Source organism: Erpetoichthys calabaricus, chromosome 5 (assembly GCF_900747795.2).
Source record: "Erpetoichthys calabaricus chromosome 5, fErpCal1.3, whole genome shotgun sequence".
NCBI classification, from domain to species: domain Eukaryota; kingdom Metazoa; phylum Chordata; class Cladistia; order Polypteriformes; family Polypteridae; genus Erpetoichthys; species Erpetoichthys calabaricus.
In genome coordinates this window covers 238,306,989-238,329,257 of record NC_041398.2, presented here as the reverse complement: position 1 = coordinate 238,329,257, position 22,269 = coordinate 238,306,989, and the positions used below count along the sequence as shown (strand labels likewise).

General features: G+C 42.3%; 1 protein-coding gene across 1 annotated transcript in view; it reads left to right on the top strand.

Annotated features, from left to right (window-relative positions):
- Positions 1-18,753: 18,753 nt before the first annotated feature.
- Positions 18,754-22,269, top strand: part of tmem131l (transmembrane 131 like) — a 130,429-nt gene continuing 126,913 nt past the window's right edge. The window contains exons 1-2 of the mRNA XM_028802678.2: positions 18,754-19,038; positions 19,757-19,824. Coding sequence (XP_028658511.1) covers positions 18,927-19,038; positions 19,757-19,824 — 180 coding nt within the window. The 5' untranslated portion in view covers positions 18,754-18,926. The remainder of the gene's footprint in view (positions 19,039-19,756; positions 19,825-22,269) is intronic.

Genomic DNA, 22,269 nt, shown 5'->3' with positions numbered 1-22,269 from the left:
AGCAAGTGAAGGAGCCTGCTTAACATGCAATGGGAAATCGTTCCACAGTTTTGGAGCTACAACTGAAAAAGCCCAATCACCTCGGAGTTTGCATCGTGTCTTAGGAACCCGTAAAGGCATCTGGTCTGCTGACCTGAGAGAGCAAGATGGTACATAAGGGGGCAGCAGTTCCGCCATATAAAATGGGGCACAACCATTAAAGAATTTAAAAATAAATACAAGGATCTTAAAATGGATTCGAAAATGAACTGGAAGCCAGTGAAGGGAAGCCAAGATTGGGGTAACGTGCTCACGCTTGCTTGTATGAGCAGCAGCATTTTGCACTGGCTGTAGGCGAGCGATGGAGGCCTGGGTCATTCCAAAAAGAAGTGCATTGCAGTAATGTAGATGAGAGAAGTTATAAAAGCACATATCACTGTCTCAAGGTTGCGTTTAGACAAAACGGGCTTGACTTTTGACAGCCGCCTCAACTGGAAAAAGCAAGATTTTGCCACTGTGTTCACATGGCTATCAAGTTTTAAAGCAGAATCTATTTTCACACCTAAATTTGTGATCATGGATTTCTCATATTGAGCCACAGTGGAAAGGTCGATGCAGGATATTTTCAGTTACATCATAATATGATGGCATTGTTAGTCAAATGCTTCAAGCTCAGTGGACCTTCACCCACCCATCCACATTCTTTACCCACTAATCCTGTTAAAAGTTCCAGCTCATCAGAGCCTCTACAGGATGTGGAGGTTCAGTAACCCAAAGAGTTTGAAGCAACCAGCCATCTCTGTCTAAAACCTTGTTGTGTAAGTCTTGAGGATCTGAGACCGTACTTTACTTTCAAAACAGCTGCAGCTTACCCCCCAAAACCTGCTTCATAATCAGCCATCAGAGCTAATCTCACATAATATCGCCGTGTGTCTTTATCGATGCTGGGGCTTGACACTCGGGAATCCAAAGAGGCCAGTCGTCTTCATCGAGGCCTACAAGTAATGCATCTTTCTCTGTCCTGCTGTCTGCAATGAGTCCTTTTTTTTTAAAGATATTGAGAGCTAGAATCAACAAGGACACAGGACCCCCAGGGGTTCTACTTTTCAGATCAAAGAAACTGGAATTCTATTTTGTTTTTTTGAATTTATAACCAAGGGATCACCGAGGAGCCCATATACTTTTGTAAAACTACTTGACTTGAAAAAAACAAAATTAAAACAACACTGAAGGAGCCAGATGTCAGTACCTTAAACTGGCACAATCTTGATCTGCACTGCCACACTCCGTAATAACTGCCACAGACCAACAGGCACCAACACTTGTCTGGAAGACATTTATAACTAGAAGTATTCACTGAAAACTGCAATAACCCAGGTCTTGTATACATGTCTGTCACACTTTGGAGGCTCCGTAAATCATCTACAGTATCTGCCTTTGGGTTCTGTCATAGAAACCTTCATTAGGTGTTCAAGATTCTCCGCCACTTCTCCAGCAGAATTCACTAAGACACTACATGGAGTTAAGGAAAAATGAAGTCAAGTCTAAACTGGGAGGTTACCTCTTAAAACGAAAGGCAGAAGAAATCTGGAAGAAAATACCTGGCAGCATTTAAGAACCGGTTGGATGAGATATTGGGACATCTTGACGAAAAGCTTACTAAACAAGCTTAATGGACTGAATGGTGTTGTCTTGTTTGTGCTTTATTACTACACTATTTACAGCGCCTTCAGAAAGCACTCGGACCCCCTTCACATTTTCTACATTTTGCGATGTTGCAGCCTTGTGTGGTGGGTGCGGCAACATGCTATCAGTGCAGCCTTGGGCTAAAATCTTTAATTTCATCTTTTCCCCTGATTAGGAAACACTCAATAAAAGAATGAAAAAATTGAAAGCAGGATTGTAGACATTTTTGCAAATTTAGCAAAAACAAGAAAACTGAAATACCCCACTGACACAAGTATTCAGACCCTTTTGCTCAGCACTTAGTTGAAGCCACTTTGATAGGAATTCCAGCCTGCAGCCTTCTTGGATTTGACACGACATGCTTCACACACCTGGATTTGGGGATTTTCTGCCATTCGTCTCCGCAGATCCCCTCAAGTTCTGTCAGGTTGGAAGGAGACCATTGGTGGACAGCAATGATCAGGTCTGACCAGAAATGTTCGATTGGGTTCAAGTTTGGGTTCTGGCTGGGCCACTCAAGGATGTTCCTAGAGTTGTCCCTAAGCCACTCCTGTGTTGTCTTTGCTTTGTGCTTAGGGTCATCATCCTGTTGGGAGGTGAACCTTCTGCCCATGTTGGAGGTGCAGAGAGTTTTCATTATGGATATCTCTGTACTTTGCTTTGTTCAGCTAAAAGAGTCTCGAGACTATGAGAACCAAGGTCTGATGAAAGCTGTCTGGCCTCAATTCTTCAGACCATGGGTCAGAATGGTGACCAAAACCCCAATGATCACTCTAACAGAGCTTCTGAAGTACTCTGCTGAGATGGGTGAATTTTGTGAGAAGGACAGCCATCTTGGCAGAACTCCATTACTCTGGCATATATGGTATAGTGGCTAACTGCTGCCTGGAGCTTGGCAAATGCCATTTAAATAACTGAGGGCACCAGGAAAAAAAGATGTCTGCCAAGTGATGTAACTTAATTACAAATATAAAGCATAAAGTGATTGATTGTGTAACTTATGTATGTGTATATTTATTCATTTATGTATTATCAATGTTAAGATTTGGCCTCTGTCTTGTTACTATTCATTTTTAAATTATTTTTTAAGTTAAAGATATGCTGTTGTCATCTCATATGCAGACTCGAGCGTCAGCTCATCACAAATGCCCTTTTGGACAAACTTGATTGATGTCACAGAGTGAGCGTAGAGGATCAGAAAGACCTGAAGGGTCCGTTCCGTCCATAGCATCTGAGAAGGTGAGGGACTCTGAGAATGTAAAGTGGGATATATTAAATATTCCCGTTATAATCTGGTAGCTCTGTTTCCCCTTAGCATCTTAATATATGGAGCAAAGGTGAAACTAAGGTGGAAAGGACTCAGAACTGGCCTTCCTCCATAAATCTGAAATGTTTGATTGTTTTTGGATAAGTCAGATGAACGGTGGCACAGTGGGTAGCGCTGCTGCCTCGCAGTTGGGAGATCTGGGGACCTGGGTTCGCTTCCCGGGTCCTCCCTGCGTGGAGTTTGCATGTTCTCCCCGTGTCTGCGTGGGTTTCCTCCGGGTGCTCCAGTTTCCTCCCACAGTCCAAAGACATGCAGGTTAGGTGGATTGGCGATTCTAAATTGGCCTTAGTGTGTGCTTGGTGTGTGGGTGTGTTTGTGTGTGTCCTGCGGTGGGTTGGCACCCTGCCTGGGATTAGTTCCTGCCTTGTGCCCTGTGTTGGCTGGGATTGGCTCCAGCAGACCCCTGTGACCCTGTGTTCGGATTCAGCGGGTTGGAAAATGGAAGGATGGATGGATATATATAGCGCTTTTCTCACTACTCAAAGCACTTAGCAATTGCAGGTTAAGGACCTTGCTCAAGGGCCAAACAGAGCAGAGTACCTTTTGGCATTGTATGGGATTCGAACCGGCAATGGATGTTACCAAAATACATGTTGTCATACTTTGGACAGGTGCACGAAAGTTTTCAAAGAAAAGAACACCATCCTTACTTTGAAAGGAGGCTCAGTGATGCTTTGGGGGTTACCTTGCTTCCTCTGACACTCGGTGACTTGAGTCTGTGCCGGATACAATGAAATCAGAAGAATATCAGGATATTTTGGAGGGAACATAGAGCCCAGTATTAGAAAGCTATGTCTCAGTCACAGGTCAGTAATATAATGACCCAAAACACATAAAAATGGAAGAAAGGAAAACATTGGACTCTTGTGATCTGCTCGAGGATTCTGATCAGAATCCCATTGGACATCTGTGAAAAGAGCTTAAACTCACAGCTGGGAGAAGGAACACATTAAACATAAACGCATGGAATAACTCAAGCGGCTTTCACAAAGCCCTGACCTCAACCCTACTGAAGACATTGGGGATATACTGAAACAATGAATGAGAGGCAGTAGTTCTCCTCCAACATCGGTACCAGTACCAGATTAGTTCTGACGTCACAAATGCTCTTTTGGCTGAGTGAACACAAATTAATGTGGAAAGCTTTCCCAGAAGAGTGGAGGCTGTTATGGCCACTGGGCTGAAGAGCAACTCCATAAGAATGCCTACAGTGGCAAGAAACCGCACGTAAACACTTTGGGATGAAGTGCATTTGTGTATCATTTTTTAAAAAATATGGTTTGATCTTCATCTACGTTATAATAATTAACAAATAAAGTCTGTTTTAATAAATAATGCTGATATTATTGTGTTGTTCTTATACAATTGAATATGTCATTTAAACATTAATTCTTTAATAATAATTGTTTGCATTTACTGTATATAGCACTGCGGTGGGTTGGCACCCTGCCCGGGATTGGTTCCTGCCTTGTGCCCTGTGTTGTTTGGGATTGGCTCCAGCAGACCCCCGTGACCCTTTGTTCGGATTCAGCGGGTTGGAAAATGGATGGATGGATTTATATAGCGCTTTTCTCACTACTCAAAGTGCTCAGCAATTGCAGGTTAAGGGCCTTTCTCAAGGGCTCAACAGGGCAGAGTCCCTATTGGCATTTACAGGATTCGAACCGGCAACCTTCCGATTGCCAGTGCAGATCCCTAGCCTCAGAGCCACCACTGCCTTCACCGGTGTAGGCTGAGAAAAGCATGTGACCCCCTAGGCTGATGACTTCAGCATGTCAGCTATTTAGAGTCAGGAGTTCAACCAATAAAAGGAGATTGGAGGTGTGGTTTAGAGCTACTTTGACCAATAAAAAAAGACTGAAAACATGTTTAGTTTTAGATTTGCAAGAAGTATCTGCAGCTATGAAGTATGCATTGCAAAAAAAGAGATGTCAGAAATTCTACCATCAAGAATTGTTGATTTGCATAAAGCTGGAAATAGTTACAAAGTCATTTTAAAGAGTACATTTTCATCGGTCCACAGTTACTCAAACTTAGTATAAATGGGCACAACTTAGTACCGTAGGTTCTTTGCCTAGATGTGGGAACCCAACCAAGGTGACTTGAAAGGTACGTCACAGAAAGCTCAATGTGGAGTAACAGCTAAGGGCTTGAAGGAATCATTGAAACAGATCAGCATCTTTGTTCATGAGACTACCATACATAAAGTGACATTTAAAAACAACAGAAGTCGACCAAAGTGCTGTACAACTTCCATAAATACACCAAATACATACAGTATATACATACAGTCAATAAATCTACTCTATATACAGTATATAAAATCATAAGCCTAAAAGTGCAATGATTTTATGTCACTTTTTTGTCACGCTTTAAATCAGGCTTATTTTAAAACCTAGATAGATAGATAGATAGATACTTTATTAATCCCAAGGGGAAATTCACATACTCCAGCAGCACCTTACTGATACAAAAAACAATATTAAATTAAAGATTGATAATAATGCAGGTAAAAACAGACAATAACTTTACATAATGTTAACGTTTACCCCCCCGGGTGGAATTGAAGAGTCGCATAGTTTGGGGGAGGAACGATCTCCTCAGTCTGTCAGTGGAGCAGGACGGTGACAGCAGTCTGTCGCTGAAGCTGCTCCTCTGTCTGGAGATGACACTGTTTAGTGGATGCAGTGGATTTTCCATAATTGATAGGAGCCTGCTCAGCGCCCGTCGCTCTGCCACAGATGTTAAACTGTCCAACTCCGTGCCTATAATAGAGCCTGCCTTCCTCACCAGTTTGTCCCTCTTCTTTATGCTGCCTCCCCAGCACACCACCGTGTAGAAGAGGGCGCTCGCCACAACCGTCTGATAGAACATCTGCAGCATCTTATTGCAGATGTTGAAGGACGCCAGCCTTCTAAGGAGGTATAACCAGCTCTGTCCTTTCTTACACAGAGCATCAGTATTGGCAGTACCTACATACTGTATATATGTTTGGTATCATTCTTTTCAGAATTTAATGTGATGTTGTTAGATTTTCAAATTCTTGTTCTGTTTTTAAATTCTAAACTAAAAAATATCAAGAACTCCCGTCCCGCATGACAACACCTTGTACCAAGAGATTTAACCACGCTTGGTGCCGGAAATAAAAGACAAAGAGTAGATGACAGAGATAGCTGGTGTACAGGCTTTTAAATGTTTGAAGTGCCACGCATGATGATGCTGCTGCTGCTGATGATGATGCAGCAGCAGCAGCGTGTTTGAGCAAAGAGGAGGTAAAAAAAATGTATTTGTTTCCCATTGTATCAACTTTTAAGAGGAGGTTTCGGAGGAGCATCTCCTTGGGGTGCGTTCAGCCCCCCTCTTCACAACATGAGCAGCAGAGATGCGAAGTGGCTGGCACATAGTGCAGAAAAGGGGGGTTGGCGAGCGAAGCGAGCAGGGGGTAAACCCCCTAGTACTCATATACAAGTTTAAAAAGCTAAGGCAAAAAAATAGGCTTTCAGGCAGAACTTAAAAGTGACCAAAGTTGGTGCTGACCTAATATAAAAATGTAGGCTATTCCAAAGCTTAGGGGCAGCTATTGCAAAAGCACGGTCCCCCGTAAGCTTAAGTCTAGAATTCAGCACAACCAATAGGTTCTGGTCAGAGGACCTCAGTGATCATGAAGGAGAATAAGTGTGTAAGAGGTCAGTAAGATAAAAGGGGGCTAAACCATTCAGGGACTTAAAAACAAACAGTAAAATTTTAAACTAAATCCTATAGTGAACAGGAAGCCAGAGAAGAGAAGCTAGGACTGGTGTGATGTGATTTTCTTTTTGTGTGCCTGTTAGAAGCTTGGCAGCCGCATTCTGGATGAGCAGAAGATGAGCAAGGGATGACTAAATAACTCCAGTGTATAATGAGTTGCAGTAGTCAAGCCGAGAAGAGTCAAACACATGAATTAGTGTTTCAAAATCATGTACAGAATGAAAGGGCTTGACCTTAGCCAATACCCTGAGCTGAGAGAAACCGGCTTTAACAATGGAATTAATTTGAGGGCATTATCAAAAATCACACCAAGACTTTTTGGAAAGGTTTTACAGTAGGTTGTCAAAGGGCCAAGATTAATTTCTGTCACACAAATAAGATCAGAAGGTCTAAAACACATAATTTAGTGACACCCATGTTTTAATGTCTTCCATACATTCCAGTAAAAGTTTAATAGAGTTTGTTTTGATCTTTTCATCTGTGTATCATCTGCATAGCAATGGAAATAGTGGTGTGCCGAGGGGGCAATGGCCCCGGGCATTCATATCTGGGGGGGGTTTCCAATCCAAAGAGTGTTGCTCTTTAGGAGAGTACTGTTATGAAAAAATTTTAGTTTAATATGAACAAATTTAAATTATTATAGCTCATTCTCAGTGAAGCACTATGACTTCTAAGTGATAGAAGTGCTCGCACCGGGCCTGACTGGGCCCCACGCAGCGAAGAGAGGCCTTCCCATGAAAATATTATGAAAAGTAGGTTTATTTCACATAGGATAGGAAATTGAAATCAAACAACCTTGAAAAGGGCTCCAGCACGAGAGAGATGCTCCGCTCCCTCTCCCTCCCTCAGTCCGTCCCGTATGCGCCTTTGTCCTACCTTGGTGCAGTGAAGTGTTTTTCTGAGACTGAGTTTACCTCACTTTTTTCATCTCTCGTGTTCTTTTAGTAGCTAGTCCAGTAAGGTAAGTCAGAGAAATATGTAGTCTGTGTAGCCAGAGTAAATCCGGGTTATGTTATAATTCTTGCATGTACTGTACAGGAGTTCAGTCGGGGTTCTTGACCTTTCAGATCTTCCATGTCACAAGAGTGTCTGACCAACCTGAGCTTTAATCAGCATTGAAAAAGAATTCCTCACAGAAGGACTACAATTGTTTTCGGAGAGGAGATCTAATTTGAGGAAACAAACTTACATGAATATTTAATTTTCGTAAAGTGTTTATGTCTTATTTAATATGCCTTTCTTTATCATATTCATATGCCTTCTTTACCATTCACTTTGACAGCACCTCACCTTAGGGGGCAGACAATCAAGGAGTTTGCCCTGGGCATCTTCTACCCTCTGCACGCCACTGAATGGAAAGAAATATGAAGTATTTTTATCCTAAGGGCAACATGTACAGTAAAAAAAGAATAGACACCAGAATAGATCCTTGAGGGACCCCACAGGTGATAGGGGCCGAGGAAGAGGAGAGATCACCCAGGCTGACTGAAAAGCTTCTGCCTGTGAGGTATGACCTGAACCATTCCAAAGCAGTTCCTTGTATACCCACATACTGCTCAAGACAGGTGATAAAGATGTCATGGTCTGCTACATCAAATGCTGCAGTCAGATCTAACAGCAAAAAGACAGCAGTATCCCCGAGTCATTTATTTAAAATAAAAAAGATCATTTAGAACCTTTAAAAATGCAGACTCTGTGCTGTGGTGTGTCTTAAAACCAGGCCGAAATACTTCACAAATGCTGTTATCATTTGAAAAAGTTTGCAGCTGTGGAAAGAAAACCTTCTCCAGAATTTTATGAAAAAAGGGCAACTTGAAGATCTGAAGTCTGACACATCTGTCAAGTCTACATTTAGTTTTTTAATTAAAGGCTGCACCACAGCATATTTAAAACAGGCTGGGGACTGAACCAGTGTCAAGAACATTGACCAGGCAAGGAGGAACTTGGTATCACTGCTGCCATAAGTTTGCCAAAGACCATCTTCCCGCTCCATGACGCCAATGGGAATATGTTTAGTGATGTGATGAAACTAAGTTTGAATTGTTCAGGAAGAATATGCAGCAGAACATAAGGCATAAAAAGGGCACCACATACAAAAATGAAAACATCATCCCATCGGTGAAGGGAGCTTTATGATTTGGGGCTGCTTTGCTGACTCGGATTCCAGACAGCTCGCCATCATCAATGAGATAATGAATTCTCGACTTTACAAGGTATCCAGCATAATAATGTTAGGGTTGTTGCCAATTAACTGAAGCTCAGGAGAGGTTGTGTGATGCCGCTTGACAATACTCAAGTAAATATTGAAGTAAATCTACTATAGAAACTCTGCCTTTTGTAGTTACCAGTCAGAGCCCAGACCTTAACCCAACAGAGATGCTTTGGAATGACCTCAAGAGCGATGTTCACACCAGACATATTTATATTAATTCTGAGCTGACTCAGTTCTGTAATGAAGAATGGCTAAAATTCATTCTGAACATTGTGCAAGTCTGCTTCCAGAAGCACCTGTTTGAGGTTATTGCTGTCAAAAGAAGTTCAACCAGTTATTAAATCCATGGGTTCACTTACTTTTTCCATAGCACACTGTGAATATTTAATGGGTGTTTTCAACAAATCCAGGAAAGATTATAACTGTTTATGTGTTATTAGTGTAAGCATATTGTGTTTATTTATACCTGTGACACAGATGAAGATCAGTGCCCATATTTATCAAGTGTAGAGTACGAAATTGGTCCTAACTGGCTCATAAATCTCAGACCGATGAAAATTAGGTCCTACTCTTTGGAGTAGGAGTAATAGCATTATATCAGTTTTCCTAATTTAGAAAATTACTCTTAACTTCAACAGGATTGAAAAGAGCTGGGGAGCTCATGAGCTGTACGCACTCACTAGGAGTTGCCAGAAGATGGCATTGGAATCATCAGGTAGAAGGGTGCTTAAATCAGACTGGCCGGCCCAGTGCTGACTCAGCTGTGGAATGGCCAGTAGGGGGGAGGCAGCTTCTTGGCTGAGGTCTTCAGGACTCTGAACTAACTTGTACCCTCATATGTGATAGCTCCATATATAGTGAGTGACAGAATCTATTCTTGCATTATGCTTTGTAGCTTGTGCTATTACTGTTGTACTGTTGTATTCTTGAGGTGGCAATATTCACTACCAAATAAGATCGACGACCTGGCTACGCTGGTGAAAAATGTCAGGACCTACAGAGAATGCAGTTTGTTGTGTTTGTGAATTTCCCCTTGGGATTAATAAAGTATCTATCTATCTCTATCTAATAGATTGGCCATCTAGATCTGATAAGAGGACTACTTGTGTTCAGTTTTGTGTGTTGTATTTACCCCACTTTTGGACACCCATTGTACCCCCAACCTACCAGTAAAGGGGTCTCTCTCTGAATTGCCTTTTGCAAAACATTCTTCCATTTTTTTCCCTTCAAGGGTTTTTTTGGGGGAGGTTTTTTTGTCTTCATAGGGAGTCCTTTGAGCCCTTTCTTATTTGCAATGGTGATGGACAGGTTGACAGATGAGATTAGACAGGAGTCCCCATGGACTGTGATGTTTGCTGATGACATTGTGATCTGTAGTGAGAGTAGGGAGCAGGCTGATGAGATATGAGAGGAGAGGAACGAAGGTCAGTAGGACCACCAAGACAGAATACATGTGTGTGAATGAGAGGGAGGTCAGTGGAATGGTGAGGATGCAGGGAGTAGAGTTGGCGAAGGTGGATAAGTTTAAATACTTGGGATCAACAGTACAGAGTAATGGGGATTATGGAAGAGAAGTGAAGAAGAGAGTGCAGGCAGGGTGGAATGGGTGGAGAAGAGTGTCAGGAGTGATTTCTGACAGACATGGATACCAGCAAGAATGAAAGGGAAGGTCTACAGGACGGTAGTGAGACCAGCTATGTTATACGGGTTGGAGACGGTGGCAATGATCAGAAAGCAGGAGACAGAGCTGGAGGTAGCAGAGTTAAAGAGGCTAAGATTTACATTGGGTGTGACGAGGACGGACAGGATTAGAAATGAGGACATCAGAGGGTCAACTCAGGTTGGATGGTTGGGAGACAAAGTCAGAGAGGTGAGATTGCGCTGGTTTGGACATGTGCAGAGGAGAGATGCTGAGTATATTGAGAGAAGGATGTTAAAGATAGAGCTGCCAGGTAAGAGGAAAAGAGGAAGGCCTAAGAGAAGGTTTATGGATGTGGTGAGAGAGGACATTCAGGTGATGGGTGTGACAGAGCAAGATGACGAGGACAGGAAGAGATGGAAGGAGATGATCTGCTGTGGCAACCCCTAACGGGAGCAGGAGAAAGAAGAAGAAGAAGTTGTCTTCATAGGGAGTCAAGGCTGGGAGGCTCTCAAAAGTCCATTGTGGCACTCATTGCGGTGTGTGATTTTGGGCTATACAAGAAATAAATTGTTGTTGTTCAACCAGACATTGGCATGTACATTCAGGTGTTGTTAAGGCAGGATGTTGTGGAAAATTGTGAACAAGGACGAACTTGTAAAAAGATATAGATTTGACAGGGATGAAATAATATTCGTAACAAATCTTGTACATCACGTGATTGTACCCTATAAACAAAAAAGCTACGTGCTGTCAGCTGAAATAAGAGTGTTGGTAATGTTATGTTTAAGGCCAATGGGAAAATAACAACAACAACAACAACAACATTTATTTATATAGCACATTTTCATACAAAAAGTAGCTCAAAGTGCTTTACATAACGAAGAAAAGAAGAATAAAAGACAAATAAGAAATTAAAATAAGACAACATTAGTTAACATAGAAAGGAGTAAGGTCCGATGGCCAGGGTGGACAGAAAAAACAAAAAAAAACTCCAGAAGGCTGGAGAAAAAAATAAAATCTGTAGGGGTTCCAGGCCACGAGACCGCCCAGTCCCCTTTGGGCATTCTACCTAACATAAATGAAATAGTCCTTTTTGTAGTTAGCTTTGTAAGAGCAATGAGTTAGTTATGTGCCAATTAACCATTTCTCGAATTTTGCACCAAACTTCCAACGCCCTTACAATGCATGAGGTAATATGGAGATTTATACATTTCCCCACCACTCCACGTAGGTAATGTTAAAGCAAGCTACATTCGTTCAAATAGCTGTTTTTTATGAAGTTGTTGGTGTGATTGATGCATGCATATGTAAATCACAAGCTATATCATAGCATCAACACACGTGTTATGTTGTGGATGCAAACTGTATTGCACTGTAGTAGGACTCATTTCACCTTGAAGATAGGCTGGACTGGGGGGAGGACATACAGTGTAATGTCACATACTGTAGGTACATTGAGCTTTGTGTTCCACAAACCCCTGGAATATTCCTGTTAAATGTTACAACCCTGGGAAGGTTCAGGAAGGTAGGCTGAGACTCGCAGGCATTACAGAAATGCAGTCTTGCAGAAAATGGGAAATCATGGAGAAAGACATGGCACTCAACTCTGGGAGACAATCGAGAATAGTGAAAGATTGAACGTGACTTCACAAATGGTGCAAGAATAGCTAGATTCATTACAATGTTCTTCCTGCATCCTAAAACACAGGTGTGAATTATTTATTGTTAAATAAACATCTTTTGTTAGACTTAACTCACATTCAGTGTGTGTCTCTGTCCTACCATCTCGGTGCCCATCGCGGTATTATTCTTGATGATGTTGCGAAGTGATCTTGTTCATCGCATGACTTTAGGGAACTTTGTGTGTGGAATGAAATGTTTATCTGGATGTGGTTACGCCCCTTGGATTATTAATTATTATTATTACTACTATTTTTTGTGGTGAAGCCTTAGCTTTAGTGTAAGGAAACTAGAAAGTGTCTTCATGATTTCCTAGGAAACTACAAAGCTGCCATGGTTCTGCTTATTGGTGTTCTATATTCTTTGTTTAAGTTCTTTTTTTATTAAGATATCCATCCATCCATTCATCCATTTTCCAACCCGCTGAATCTGAACACAGGGTCACGGGGGTCTGCTGGAGCCAATCCCAGCCAACACAGGGCACAAGGCAGGAACCAATCCCGGGCAGGGTGCCAACCCACCGCAGGACACACACACAAACACACCCACACACCAAGCACTCACTAGAGCCAATTTAGAATCGCCAATCCACCTAACCTGCATGTCTTTGGACTGTGGGAGGAAACTTATTAAGATATTCTAAATCTTAATTATGTTGCATATATAATTCTTCATTTTTGTTTAGTTATGTTTCTATCTGTGTATTGATATTCTGTTTCATCCCTTGTGCATTGTGGGTGGTTCCCCAAGAGGTAGGACTACCTGTTTTGTGAACTGCCCCAGCCAAGACCCACTGGTCTAATATGGCTCACCTTCTTATACGCTTGGTGTTGGTGAGTTCTCTTTGTGTTTACTAAAATATCAGGGTGTATGTGATTCTCTGGATTTCTGATCTCTGCTCTGTTTTTACTAGGATTATTGAATTCTGTTTTCAGATGTTGCTATCAGAGCATTTTTGAACATTTTGGATTTACAGTATCTCACAGAAGTGAGATTGGTAAGAAGTCCCACATCAGAACAAAAACGCCTCCATGAGTACCATTTTGTGACTAGGGGTATCGAAAAATCATGACATCATTCAATCTCAAATGTGAACTCCTACTCCTTGTTGTTCCAGTAAAGATTCTTTCCCTGGATGGGGTTCAGATTTTTGTTTTATGTCCTTTTTTGTACATTTTTAATTGTTTTGTTTGGATTAATATTGTTTGTGTTTGTTATTTGTATTCTTTTGTTTTTCATTTTGTCCATGTGCCAGTGCCTTGGTTATGTTCCAGATGTTTTGTGAGTGGTCAATCACTGCCAGGAACTGCCCTCCGACCAATTAATCCAGAGGGCCTCCCATAGTTCCTGGCAGTTCATTCAAATGTGCTTGGGAATTTTAGTGAGTCTCCATGTTACTATTGTGCTTTTAGATATTTCTGGATTTTTGACCATCTGCCCCATGGATTTATAATTTTTGGGACTGTGTTAGGTTGGAATTGCCTTATTGTCTAGGCCAGGGGTGGCAAACTCCAGTCCTGGAGTGCCACAGTGGCTGCAGGTTTTCATTCAGACCCTTTTCCTAATCAGTGACCAGTTTTCACTGCTATTTAACTTCTTTTTCCCTTCATTTTAATAGCCCTGTTTTTAAGGATTCAGTGCTCTGAATTAATTATTTTCTTCATTAAATGACAGCCAAACAGAAATCAAATGTGAAGCAAGTCAACAGTTGACCAGCTAAATTGGGGCTTCATACTCCAACTAGTTTCACTCCAACCAGTTTCTTAATGAGAAGCCAATTCTTGCTGTTAATTAAACTCGTTATTTAATTCTATGGCTTGTTGCTGCTCTCATTTTGACACAGCAGACATTTCCGTAACTGTTGATTTTCTGTTTTTTCCTAAGAACACAATTAAATTGTTTTGGGGACCTGAGAGATCAACCTTAATGAGACCTTCACCTTTCTTTTTTTCAGATATTGTGTGATAGGCACAGGTGAGTTGGTCATGTGGCACCTTGTTTTGTGTCTCATTATTGTGTGGCAGCTAATTAAAGAAAAAGAAACAACTAAAGGGCCTGAATCAAGTTAATTAAAATTAAGGAAAAAGAAGTTATTTAGCAGCAAAAACTAATGAAGAAGATGGTTAGAATGAAGGGCGGCACGGTGGCGCAGTGGGTAGCGCTGGTGCCTCACAGTTAGGAGACTTGGGTTTGCTTCCCAGGTCCTCCCTGCGTGGAGTTTGCATGTTCTCCCCTTGTCTGTGTGGGTTTCCTCTGGGCGCTCCGGTTTCCTCCCACAGTCCTAAGACATGCAGGTTAGGTGCATTGGCGATTCTAACTTGTCCCTAGCGTGTGCTTGGTGTGTGGGTGTGTGTGTGTGTGCCCTGCCCAGGGTTTGTTTCCTGCCTTGCGCCCTGTGTTGGCTGGGATTGGCTCCAGCAGACCCCCGTGACCCTGTAGTTAGGATATAGCGGGTTGGATAATGGATGGATAGATGGATGGTTAGAATGAAAACCTGCAGCTACTGCGGCACTCCGGGACTAGAGTTTGCCACCCCTGGTCTAGACAGATCATCTGTGTGTTTTGTGCTCTACAAAGCTTCACTGTTCGACAAAGATTTTTTGTGGAAATAAAACCTTTTTATTTTTATAAAGTTCTGTGTTTATCCTTGTTACTGGGTGGGTTTGATGGTTTTTCCTTCTAGTGGGCATTTTTGGAAGTGCTTTTTTGGGATTTACATGCTTTGGGACTGTTAAGTCACTTGCTGAGAATGGGTGTAGGACACTACTTCTCATGTCCTGCTCATGCATAAGAAAAATTGGTATCCTAGTCAGACTTTTAATATGGGCACAGGTAACATATTATGACTAACTAGCTATGCTACCTGTTGAAGATGGGTAACAGAGTAATTTAAAAACATTTGCTATCTCTTGCCCTACAGCACCTTTCCTTGGTATCTGTGTTTGTCTGAACATCCCTTGACCGGCGCTCCCTATTCTCGTAAAGCCCGCCTTCTCAGACTCCCGTCATTACTTTCAAGGCACATTTCTTGCCTTTTGTACACTTTTATACCTCATGTCCTGAAAGCTGACTCTCTCAGCGTGCCTCCTATGCCTTTTCTCCTCCAAGTGTGCCTCACACTCGCACTTCCTCTTTTGCACACATCACCAAAGCCAAACTTCTAATCAGATTACTCTGAGGGATTGGACACACACACATATACCTTAGTGTTTTATTATATACCAGCCACAGTACCTGTCAAAGACAGTAATAGCTGTTTTTTTATTATTCTATATCTTGCCCTATGTGTACCTTCAGTGCCTTTCCTCTGTATTTGCGTATGTCAACATCTCTTACGTGGTGCTCCCTCTCTCAAGTGCATTCCCATACAGCCAGATTGTCATACTTGGTCATTATTTTTGAAGTACTGTACCTTTCTCACCTCCTGTCCGAATTTATACTTGCTGTCTTTGAAGGTACCTTTCTCATTATGCCTCACACACCATTACTCCTCCTCATGCGTCTCGCACTCACACTTCCTCTTTCATCGTGTCACCAGAGCCAAACTGACCAATCAGATTGCTCAGAGGGACTGAAAACACAGATCTTGGTGTTTTATTATATAGTAGACTAGCTGTCCCCTGCGGTTCCGCCGGAGTATTAGTGAAACAGGAGAAACTTGAAAAATCAATAAACATACAGGTATCGCTAGCTAAGCAGAGGCAAACTCCACTCCAAAACCAGAGGTAGGACCGACTCGAATGGAGGCTGCCATGTGAGTGAGGAGGGCCCTGCCCGGCTCCCCACTCCTGATGTCATGCTACCCCCTTCGTTTCGGCCCGCAGCCTCTTGTCTCAGATTAGTGTGAATAAATTGTTCCTGCAAGCAAACTAAGATACTTAGTGCGGTGAGAGAAGTCGCAAAATCAACCGGAATGTTCAAGAAAATTATAGAAAAAAACCTGATCTAAATCCGTTAAGTAGTTCTCTCGTGAAAAGCAGACAGACAGACAGACATTGGATTTTATATATAGAGAGACTAGCCACAGTACCTGTTGAAGACAGGTAGGAGGATAATAAAAAATATTTGCCATCTCTTGCCATACATGTACCTTCATCGCCTTTCCTCTGTATCTGCGTGTGTGAGCGTCTCTTAACTGGCACTTCCTCTCTCGAGCGCGTTCCCATAGCCTGCTTTTCAGACATGTTATTATTTTTGAAGTTCCTTTCTCACCTCCTCTCCGATTTCATACTTGCCATCTTGGAGGATGACGCCTCATATGACTTTAAGCCTCCTCGTGGGTCTCACACTCGCACTTCCTCTTTTGTCGCCTCACCAAAGCCAAACTGACCAATCAAATTGCTCAGAGGGCCTGGACATTCAGACCTTAGTGTATTATTATATAGTAGACTAGCTGTGGTACCTGTCGAGGATAGGTAATAGAATAATAAAAAACAAATTGCTATCTCTTGCCCCATGTGTCCCTTGAGTGCCTTTCTTCTGTATTTGTGTGCGTCTTAATGTCTGTTAATCGGCGCGCCAGTAAAGCCTGCTTCTCAGACTCCGCCATTATTTTCGAGGTCCCTTTTTGACCTCCTGTCCGATTTTATACTTGCTGTCTCGGGGTCTTGTTCACGAGTGAGGGAAGAATGAAGCGTGAGATCGACAGGCGGATCGGTGCAGCGTCCGTAGTGATGCGGGCTCTGCATCGGTCTGTCGTGGTGAAAAAGGAGCTGAGCCGCAAGGCAAAGCTCTCAATTTACCAGTCGATCTATGTTCCTACCCTCACCTATGGTCATGAGCTATGGGTAGTGACCGAAAGAACGAGATCGCGAATACAAGCGGCTGAAATTAGTTTTCTCCGCAGGGTGTCTGGGCTTTCCCTTAAAGATAGGGTGAGAAGCTCAGTCATCCGGGAGGGGCTCAGAGTAGAGCCGCTGCTCCTCCGCATCGAGAGGAGTCAGATGAGGTGGCTCGGGCATCTGATCAGGATGCCTCCTGGACGCCTCCCTGGAGAGGTGTTCCGGGCACGTCTAACCGGGAGGAGGCCCCGGGGAAGACCCAGGACACGCTGGAGGGACTATGTCTCCCGGCTGGCCTGGGAACGCCTTGGGATTCCCCTGGAAGAGCTAGAAGAAGTGGCCGGGGAGAGGGAAGTCTGGGCATCTCTGCTCAAGCTGCTGCCCCCGCGACCCGACCTCGGATAAGCGGAAGAGGATGGATGGATGGATGTCTTTAAAGGTGACCCTTTCAGCATGTCTCATACGTCTTTACTCCTCCTTGTGCGTCTCACACTCAGACCAACTTGACCAATCAGATTGCTCAGAGGGACTGCCCACACAGACCTTAGGATTTTATTATATAGGAGATTGACTAGATAAATATGGGAAAACAGGTGATTCCATACAGGACCGTCTTAGCAGCATTGTAGGCTCCCTGGCAAAGCAGTGCACTGGAGCCCCCTACCTACACAACCATTCAGCAAGTCACAACATACATAGATTAGCGTGGGGGCCCTATGCCCAGCATGCCCACGTGTTATGGCAGCCCTGATTCCATCGTGTTCATGTATGTTTTCTTTGAGAAGATCGTTTCTCCCCCAAACTATGCGACTCTTCAGTTCCACCCGGCCGGGGGTTGGGGGTTTAAACATTAACATTATACAAAGATATTGTCTGTTTTTTACCTGCATTATTATCAATCTTTAATATTGTTTTTTGTATTAGTAAGGTGCTGCTGGAGTATGTGAATTTCCCCTTGGGATTAATAAAGTATCTATCTATCTATCTATCTATCTATCTATCTATCTATCTATCTATCTATCTATCTATCTATCTATCTATCTTCTTGCCACTGGAATGTGATGTGCAACTGATTCATACAGGTATGATGATCAGGTATCCAAAAACATTGGCCAAAATAATGTAAATTTTAATTGCATCTTTAACTGCCTTAGGGGAAAGGAAATATCTGCCTCCACAGACTTGCTCCTTTAGCATTTTGACATCCAAACATAACAAAAATAAATAAATCAATAAATAACAGGTTTAAAATGATGTTCTTACCTTCCTCTGGCAAAGGTATTGCTTAGTGGCTGATAAGGGTGTGTCTATAGGCAAATATAAACCTTTTGCAAAAATAGGAAGTGCAAATACATTTAATTTCAATTGAGACGTCACTTTAGTCAAAGTGACAGCGTCACTATACTGTCTTCTTCTTGTTGGTGTGTTTTTATAACTTTGCAGTATATATTATTATTATTATTATCATCATCATTAATGAAAGTAGATAAACACGTAACCCGTGTCTGCCTCATTTTTCTTCTGCGGGACCACGAATAGCCCTAGTGGGCGGGAAATCCTTCTACCTGACAACGCGGGAGGCTTGGCGTGGAGGCCCTGCGTCCCTTCAGATGAGATCTTGCGTCCTATCGCGTCGTGGCAGCGTCTCGCGTCGCGTCGCGTCACTTTGCGTCTGCCCCGCCCCTACCTCGTTCCAACCCCGCCCCTGCCTCGCCTGTCAGTTCTTTTGACAAACACGAGCGACGACTGCAAGCGGCTGCGCTTACTCGCCAAGAATAATACGAGTGGGCAGGAGGGGGGAACTGGCTGAAAGAAAAAAAAAAAGAGAAAGAGAGAACAGAAGGGAGGCCAGAAGCACGCCGAGCTTGAAGCATGGCGGGTCAACAGGACCTTCAGCACAGGAAAGCGGGCACCAATCTTCTGCTGGGCGTCTTGCTGCAGTTCCTCTTACCGCATTTTCGGCCGGGAGAGCCACCTCAACAAGGTGATGATGCGGGAGAAAGCGAGCGAAGCGGGTCTTCACGCATGCTCCCATTTTCTACATGTTGTGTAAATTTGGAATAGACAGAAAATATATATTGTACTTTGGAACTTCTCTTTTATCGCTGCCCGTGAGATTTTAAAGCGAGTAGTGCGATATGTTCAAAAGGCGTGTACGTCGTGCTGTCCATTTAAAAAAAAAAGGGCAACGGCGTGCATCCAGCAACTTTTCAAATAGGATGGTCGTTTATTGAAAGAACAATCCGAAACGTGTAAATGTGAACTGGTAAAGGGGTTTTTCTAATGGTGGAAAAGAGAGAACCTCCGCTCTGTGTAAAGCAAAATGTGCTTCCTGTGTAGAGCGAGTTTTTTTGCTGCAGATGGCTTTTTTTCTTTCTGTAGACGTTGGCGCTGTGAGGATGGCAAGGCGCTGGCCAAGTCGAGGGGTTCCGTTTCGTTTTAGGGGCTGATGCTGCACACGCTTTTCTTATTGTGTGCGCCTTTTTTTTGCCTCTTCTGGAGTTACCCGAAGAAAACTGATAGATATTTTGCAAAACCACACACCTTGTTAACCGGTCGGTGAAAGTGCGAAGTCTTTAACTTCCTAATTTCATTACTTTCACTTTTCGATCGTTTAGAAATATTACCTTTTATAACTCTCCTGTTCTTTTATTTATTGATTTATTCATTCATTCATTCATTTATTTATTTTTGCTTTGAAGCCCTTGCTCAGATGGCTGGAGTAGTGGAGGTCTGGCAAGCTGAAGAAGGAGATCTACTTCCCAATCAGGTCAGGATAATATTTGTTCATAAGGCCATTAATGCCTGATAAAGTATGCCTGGGACGTGGCTTGGATAAATTGATGCAGTTTTGTGTACGCTTATCCTACCTTTTCTTAGTACGTGAGCTATCCACTTGGTTGGTTTTGCAAAATCTATTTCAAGCCGAGACAGCTAATCGTTCATCTTTATCATGATGTCATTGCAAATTTATTTGCTTTCTTTCACTTACATGTGAAAGGAGTTGTGTGGTGTTGTGGAGTGTTCGATGTGGCTGATGAATATGAAACATGAAGGAATGTTGGAAAGGACTGAGATGAAGGATCAGGTGGATGTGGGAGGAACGGGAACACAGAGATTTGACAGATAGGATTGGTGTGCTTGCAGGGAAGGAAAGGCAGGTGGCTTTGATAGATAGATAGATAGATAGATAGATAGATACTTTATTAATCCCAATGGGAAATTCACAATCTTTGAGGCAATTTGGACATTTTGAGCAAAAGGTACAGGAGAAGTGGGTGAAACAGGGCACAGTTACAGAAGTGTGAGACAGCAGAATGAAGAGTGAGGCCAAAAATGTGGGTGGATTTGGTGAAGGGAGGGGTGGGTGTGTGTGTGTATTTTTTGTTGTTCACCTTCAGATCACGTCATATGTTGGATACATTTACACGATATTTGGTGAAGGTGTAGGAAAGACCAAGAGACCAGTCTACCTGTTAAGATGTGATGATGCATTAAGAAATTGACATAAATGTTCTGGGGGTAACATTGTCTCCAACCTTTTTTTGTTGCCATTGTGCCTCCTATTTGATGTTTGCCTATTCTCTTTATGTTGAGTCCAGTTTCATTTTCAAATCAAACAAAGTCCAGTTTAGTGGAATGGCAAAACTAAACTGACTTGGTCTGAGAGAGTATAGCAATGTGAGTTATCCTGAGTTGGACTGGCCTTACATCTTGGGTTAGTTTCTGCTTTTGTACCAATTGTTGCTGAGACATGCTCCAGATCTTCAGCTATCCTGTGATACAAAAAGTGGAACTACAAAATAAATAGGAAAGCATTGTTGTGTCATGAACGCTGCATTCCAGTTAGACAGGTTATCGGGATCATCCTTTTCATACCTCTTACCAAGACTTTACCTGATGCACATCAACTGACATTATTACTGAAAGGTTTACTTAATCATCCAGTAAATCAAACTGAATAGTGCCTACTATCTGGCTGTGGTTATTACTTGCTGTTTGGTTGATGCTTTTTTTCCCCCAAAGTAACTTAAAACGTTTGAGATATATCATTAGTTACATTTCTATTGGTTTTTCCAGTTGGAGCACAGGCAGATGAAGTGATTTGCTCATGGTCATACAGTAGTGGGATTTGAACCCACATCAGCAAGTTTCGAAGTCCAAAGCTATGTGTGTGTCTATAATATTATGTACTGTATGTAATACATGTTACATGTAATTGTGTATGTATTTAATACACACAAAAGCACATCTCTACAACCATGTATCTGTTTGATATACTATATGTATGTATGTGTATATATTTGTTTAAACTATATACACACACTAGCGGTTAAGACCCCCTATTGTCTCCAAATAGCCTTTACTTTGCAAAGATGTTGGAAACCTTCATTAGGGATTTTAACCCATGGTAACATGAAAGCATCACTCAGTAAGTGCAGATTTTGTTTGGCCAGATATCCATGTTGTGAACTTCTTCCACCTCCACTCAGAGGAGGTTAGATTAGCGGCTGTGTAGGCCATTGGAGGCTATTGAACTGATTTGATGTCCTGTCGATGTATTCCAATGATATACAGTATATACTGTATCCATTTTACAAAGGATACACTACAGTCAGAAATCAATGCATATAGTCAGTATGAACACTTGGGCACACTCTGGCATTCAGATGGGGCTTATTCATCAATAAGTAGCATAATGTGTGTGCCAAGAAAACATTTCCCATACCATTACACCTTGAGAGAAGGCGCGATGGATTTATCCTGTTTATGCCAAATTCTGACTCTCATTAACAAGTGTATTTTCTCACTGCTCCTCACTGTATGTAGTTTGTTTATCCTCCCACTAATGTGTGTGACATTCCTGTGAGGGTAGATGTTAGAACTGCCCTGTCGGGTATTAACAATCTTACCATGTGGTTTCTTAGATTATAAATACTGCCTGTTACAATGTTTGGACAAACAACAACTAAACCTTTGGTCTGTGTCTAGATGCATGGTATTCTGTGTGTGTGTGTGTGTATGTATGTATATGTACATATATATATACACACATATAATGTGTACTGTGAGCTTGAAAGTTAACCAACTAAATTAGCTATTTGTAGGAACAAGCTGTCTAGTTTAATAAAGGGGTCACTAACTTAATATTAATATCAGAAGTGATTTTTTTTTTTGTGTCATAGCCTGTATAATTTCCCAGAATGCTGCAAAC